Here is a 6,851-nt window from a genome sequence, read left to right on the forward strand (position 1 = left end):
AATGTAGTGGAGTAACTAGAGTAACTATAGTAACTTATAACTAGAGTAACTAGTAACGAGAGTAACTAAAGTAACTAGTAACTAAAGTAACTAGTAACTAACCCTGTCTGATGAATGTAGTGGAGTAACTAGTAAATACAGCAACTAGTAACTAAAGTAACCAGTAACAACAGACACTAGTAAATAAAGTAACTAGTAAATAAAGTAACTAGAGTAACTAGAGTAACTAGTATCTAAAGTAACTAGTAACTAGAGTAACCAGTAACTAGAGGAACTAGTAAATAAAGTAACTAGAGTAACTAGAGTAACTAGTAACTAGAGGAACCAGTAACTAGAGGAACCAGTAACTAGTAAATAAAGTAACTAGAGTAACTAGTAACTAGAGTAACTAGTAACTAGAGTGACTAGTAACCAGAGTAACTAGTAACTAGAGTAACTAGTAACTAGAGTGACTAGTAACCAGAGTGACTAATAACCAGAGTGACTAGTAACCAGAGTAACTAGTAACTAGAGTGACTAGTAACCAGAGTGACTAGTAACTGGAGTAACTAGTAACTGGAGTAACTAACCTTGATGTAGACGGCCTTGCGGCCACACTTGTTCTCCAGCACCAGGTCATAGCTGCCCGTGTCATCTTTGTGCGCCTCTTTGATGACCAGCTCGGTGATGTCATCGTGCGTGGCGATCATGGCGCGGTGCGAGATGTCGCGGCCGTCCTTCGTCCACTTGCAGGTCGGGATGGGTTTACCCCGGATGGGCACGGACAGACGGATGACTCCGCCCTGCCGCACCACGTAGCCCTCCTCGTACTTACGCTCCAGCTCGTAGTCGGGGTAATCTGGAGGGGATGAGGGTAGAGGCAATTAGAGGCAATTAGAGTCAGTTAAAGGCAATTAGAGTCAATTAGAGTCAATTAGAGTCAATAAGCGTCCGTTAAAGGCAATTAGAGTAAATTAGAGGCAATTAGAGTCAGTTAGAGTCAATTAGAGCCAATTAGAGTCAGTTAGAGGCAATTAGTCAATTAGAGTCAGTTAAAGGCAATTAGTCAATTAGAGTCAATTAGAGTCAGTTAAAGGCAATTAGAGCCAATTAGAGTCAGTTAGAGACAGTTAGAGTCAATTAGAGTCAGTTAAAGGCAATTAGTCAATTAGAGTCAATTAGAGTCAGTTAAAGGCAATTAGAGCCAATTAGAGTCAGTTAGAGACAGAGTCAATTCGAGTCAATTCTAGTAAATCAGAGTCAGAGTCAGTTAGAGTCAATTACAGACAGCTAGAGTCAACTAGAGCCAATTAGAGTAAATTAGAGTCCGTTAGAGTCAATTAGAGTCAGCTAGAGTCAAATAGAGTCAAATAGAACCAATTAGAGTCAACTAGAGTGAATTAACGCTAAAAAATGTGGCAAAAAAGTGTCAACAAACATGGTCCTGAGTGATCCCTGGATTCCTTACCCAGCATCTCCTGGACTTTGACGACTCCAGGAACCTCCGCGGGCTCCCCGGTGCCGCCGGCGTTGCACGCCACGACCCGGAACTTGTACTCGGCGCCCTGCGGCATGTGGGTCAGCGTGTACTCGCACATCTTGGTGGGCGTGGTGTTGCACAGGGTCCACTCCACCTGGTCCACCTTCTGCATCTCGATGAAGTACCCGGTGATGACGGAGCCGCCCTCCTCCTCCGGCGGCAGCCAGGCCAGGGACACGGAGCTCCGGGTGGAGTCGGTGACCCGGGGCTGGACCGGGACCCCTGGTGGCTCTGATCCACAACACACACACACACACAGCTGGTAAATACTGGACCCGGACTGGGGGGACTGACTCAAAACAGGCATCATGACATGAAAGCATCATGAAACTTAAGTAAGTAGGGAAGGAGGAGGGAAAGAAAAGAAGAGGAGGGGAGAAAGAAGGATGAAGGAATAAGGAAAGGAAGGAAGGAAAGGAAAGAGAAGAAGAGGAGGGGAGGAAAGAAGAATGAAAGAGAAGAGGAGGGGAGGAAAGAAGGAAGGAAAGATAAGAAGAGGAGGGAGAAAAGAAGGAAGGAAAGAGAAGAAGAGGAGGATGAAAGAGAAGAAGAGGAGGATGAAAGAGAAGAGGAGGATGAAAGGGAAAGAAGAGGAGGATAAAAGAGAAGAAGAGGAGGATGAAAGAGAAGAAGAGGAGGATGAAAGAGAAGATGAGGATCTGAAAGAAGAGAGGAAGATAAAGGAAGAAGAGGAGATGAAAGAGAAGATGAAGGAGGAGTGAAAGAGAAGAAGGGAGGATGAAGAGAAGAAGAGGAATGAAAAGAAGAAGAGGAGATAAAGAATAGAAGAGATGAAAGAGAAGAAGAGGAAGAGGAAAGAAAGAAGAGGAGGATGAAAGAGAATAGAGGAGGATGAAAGAGAAGAAGAGGAGGATGAAGGAGAAGAAGAGAAGATGAAAGAGAAGATGAGGAATGAAGAGAAGAAGAGGAGGATGAAAGAAGAAGATGAGAGATAAAAGAGAAGAGGAGGATGAAAGAGGAGGATGAAAGAGAAGAAGAGTGTGAAAGAGAAGATGAGGAGGATGAAAGAGAAGAAGAGGATGAAAGAGAAGAAGAGGACGAGAAGAGAAGAAGAAGGGAGAAAGATAAGAAGAAGAGGATGAAAGATAAGAAGAGGAGGATGAAAGGAAATGAGGAGGATGAAAGAGAAAAGAGGAGGATGAAAGAGAAAAGAGTGTGAAGAGAAGAGAGGAGGAGAAAGAGAGATGACGAGGATAAAGAGAGAGAAGAGAGATGAAGAGAAGAAGAGAGGATGAAAGAGAAGAAGAAGAGGATGAAAGAGAAGATGAGGAGGAATGAAAGAGAAGAAGAAAGATAAAGAGAAGAAGAGGAGGATGAAAGAGGAAGGGGGGGGGATGCTGGGACCCACCGATGGGTCCAGGGCGACGGTGATGCGGAGGTCCGCTGGGCCTTGCCCGCCCCCCTGGAGTTGATGGCGGTGGACGCGGTGTCTCGTACTCCAGACCCTCGATCAGACCCGAGGACCGGAACCGCGTCATGGTGACCGGTTCTTGCTGATCTTCATCCACGCCCGAGCCCGCCTCCTTGCGCTCGATGATGTAGCGCGGCGATGGTGGAGCCGCCGGTGTCCTCGGGGGGGCGCCACGTCAGCGTCATGCCCTCGTGGGTCACGTCCAGGACCTCCGGCCTGCTGGGGGGTCCGCGACCGCTGCACGGGTCATAGAGGTAGTAGGAGCTGTTAGACGCTCGGTGAAGATAGAAATTTCACTGACCACTTGCCTTGATTTAATTAATAATAATTAATATTTATTATATAATTCAAATAATGTATATTTAATATAACTTAATCTAATTTTAATGAATTTATATAATTTATAATTTAATGTCACTAATATAGGAATTTATAATTTTATAATTTAATTATATTTTATAAATTTTAATGAATTTATATAATTTATAATTAATTATAATTTTATTAATTTTATAAGAATAAGATTATTTCACTGACCACTTGCTTGATTTAATTTAATAATATATTAATACTTTAATTAATATGAGTATAATAATTTATATTTAATTATAATTTCATTAATTCAAAAATAAGATAATTTCACTTGACCAGCTTGCCTGATTTAATTTAATAATATATTATAAATTTATTACAATTAATTTAATTATAATAATTTAAAATTTATAATTTAATTATATTTAATTATTATGACATAAGTAATTTCACTTTACACGCTTGCTGATTGAAGATTGAAAGAAAACCTTATACATTTAATTAATTATAATTAATTTATAATAATCACAATTTAATTATAATTTAATATAATTCAGGCATTAAACCTTCTCATTAAAACCTGATCATGTGATAAATGGAACAGGGTGCAGAGACCGGTGCTGCGCGGAGGACTCACCTGGGGCTCTTGCACTCCACCACCATCCGACTGCAGGAAGCTGCCGCCGCCGAAGCGGTTCTGGCGGCGACGCGGAAACACAGTATCGGTGCCCTCGGTCAGCCTGGTGAACTGTTGCAGGGCGCGTGTGACCGACTCCGAGACGGTGACCCGCCGGGCGGTGGGCGTCGCGCTGACTCCACACACGTAGACCCTGACGTTGGCGCCGCCTTCCTTCTCCGGCGGTTCCCAGCTCACCGTCACCGACACGCCGTCGGTTTCCTCGATCTTCACCGGACCCACCGGGCCGCCGGGCTTGTCTGGACGGACACACACCAACCGCTGGTTACAACCGGCTCATGGTCATGATAACACACTTTTAAAGTGACTCATGACATGATGGCGCGTTTCAAAACTGACCAAAAACAGACCAAAAACTGACCAAAAACTGACCAAAACAGACCAAAAACAGACCCAAAAACAAGACTAAAAAGGACCAAAAACAGACCAAAAACAGACTAAAACGACAAAACGACTAAAAACTGACCAAAACAGACCAAAAAACAGACCAAAACGACCACAGACCAAAAACAGACCTAAAACAGACCAAAAACAGACTAAATAGACCAAAAACAGACCAAAACAGACTAAAAATAGACCAAAAACAGACCAAAACCGACTAAAAATAGACCAAAAATAGACTAAAAACTGACCCAAAACAGAATAAAAAAAGACTAAAAACTGACCCAAAACGGACACCAAAACCGCTCAAAACTGACTGAAACCTGAATAAAAAAGTATAAAAGCTGATCCAGAACTGACCCAAAACAGTCACAAACAGACTGAAAACTGACCCAAACTGGCAAAAACTGAATGAAAAAGGACTAAAAGCTGACCGACAAACTTGACTGAAACCATGAACTGAAACGACTCAACACTTAGTAAAAAGTGATTTTTACCAACTCCCCACCTGACAAAGTTGTAACCCAAACCCCACTCACCGAGGTATGACCTTGTGACCTCGGTTGCCGTGCGACGGCGTTTTCACCTCCAGCGAGTAGCGCCCGGTGTCGTTGATGGGGGGCTCGCGATGAACGAGGCGGCTGGACTTGGCGGTGCGGTCGATCTTGATGCGTCCACTGTCCTTGATCTTGGCGCCCCCGAAGAACCAGGAGCAGACGGGCGCGTGCCTGGCGCTGATGGGCAGGTTCAGGTCGATGGTTTGCCGCGGTGCACGTACACGATCTTCTGAGGGATGCTGGTCATGTCGATCTTCCGGCATCACTTCACTGGAACACACAGCGGGGGGGGGGGGTCATATACGTTATTACTTTCACCAATAAGACTGATGAACCACTTAGTCCCCCACCATAAAAACTCTCATTAAAGACTTGTGGCAATAAGACCAAAAACGAAAGAATAAGCTCACTGTAATTGCCATGTGCAGTATAATATAGTGTCATGTGCAGTATAGATAGTGCCCTGTGGCACGTTATATAGTGCCAATGTGACAGTATAATGTGTGCATAACGTGCAGTGATCATGTGCTTCCAATGTGCCAGTGTCAGTATATAGTGTTCTTGTGCAGTAAAAGTGGTCATGTGCGTATGTTCATTGGCATAGGATTATCCATGTGCAGTATATTCAGTGCGTCTATGCCTGCGTATATATAGTTCCCATGTGCAGTATAATATAGTGCCACTGTGCGTATATCTAGTGCAGTGCATGTATAGCAGTGCATTAGTTGCAGTTATATAGTGTTCTTGCAGTATACATAGTGTCATGTGTCAGTAGTATATATTGTCCTGGCATTATTATAGTGTCATCATCTTGTGCATGGCAGTATATAGTGCTCGGGCATCGTATATTGTCTGTGCCAGTATAGGACTGACCCATGTGCAGTAATATAGTTGCATTCAATATATAGTGCTGTGCAGGGTATATATAGTAGGTCCATGTCAGTCTATAGTTCATGTGCAGTATATATAGGCGTAGCATTAATGTGTCCTTGAGTATGATTAGTGTCATGTGCGTATTGTTCAGTAGTCAGTAGTGCCATGTGCAGTATACTAGGTGCCACTGTGGCAGTATCTAGGATTCCATGTCAGTATATATTGCCATGTGCAGTATTGTTGCCTTATAGTGCCATGTGCCGTATATATGTCGCTGTGTCAGTATATAGTGTCACTGTGCACTATATAGATGCATGTGCGAATTAGGTAGTGCAGTAATGTGGCAGTGAGTATATAGTGTCATGTGGCAGTATATATAGTGGCCATGCATTAGGCATGTGGCATTATCGTCACCGTGGACAGTATATAGTGCCCATTGTGCATATATCAGTGCCATGGGCAGTATATATGTGCCATGGTCAGTATCATAGTCATGTGTTATGCCATGTGCAGTATATATAGTGGCCATCGTGCAGTAATAGTGTATGTGCCGTCATATATTCTGTCTGTGCAGTATATAGTGCATGTGCAGTATATAGTGTGTCATGTGCAGTATATAGTGCCATGGCTATATGTGTCATGAGTTGATTGTCATGTGCAGAATTAGTTTTCCACTGCTTGCTCAGTAATTAGTGCCATGTGCAGTGTATATATTCATGTGGGATAGTAACCTGTGCCATTATATATTAGGTGCCTGTGCAGTCATATAGTGTCATCGTGCGATATATATTGGCCATGTGCAGTATATAGTGCCATTGGCATAGATGGTGTGTCCTTGGCAGTCTATATGCGATATTAGTGTGTCATGTGCATAGGTGGCATTGCAATATAGTGTCATGTGCGTATCTAGTGCCATGGTGCGTATGTAGTTCATGATATTGTGCCATGTTCCGTAGTATTAGTGGCCATGTTCGTCAGTATTGCATGCATATAGTGCCAGTGTGCAGTAGATAATAGTGTGCCATTGCTAAGGTCAGTGCATATATGTCATGTCTCGTATGATAGTGCCATGTCAGTAGA

The 6,851-nt window shown here is 43.2% G+C and overlaps 1 protein-coding gene across 1 annotated transcript in view; it reads right to left on the bottom strand.

Annotated features, from left to right (window-relative positions):
* The window catches only part of LOC116702454 (titin), a 155,013-nt gene that overhangs the window by 14,997 nt on the left and 133,165 nt on the right, over positions 1–6,851 (bottom strand). Inside the window, exons 99-100 of the mRNA XM_032536656.1 lie at positions 1,448–1,750; positions 570–838 (exon numbers count right to left, since the gene is read on the bottom strand). Of these exons, the coding sequence (XP_032392547.1) occupies positions 570–838; positions 1,448–1,750 (572 nt within the window). The remainder of the gene's footprint in view (positions 1–569; positions 839–1,447; positions 1,751–6,851) is intronic.

The sequence above is a fragment of the Etheostoma spectabile genome, chromosome 2 (genome assembly GCF_008692095.1).
Source record: "Etheostoma spectabile isolate EspeVRDwgs_2016 chromosome 2, UIUC_Espe_1.0, whole genome shotgun sequence".
NCBI classification, from domain to species: Eukaryota; Metazoa; Chordata; class Actinopteri; order Perciformes; family Percidae; genus Etheostoma; species Etheostoma spectabile.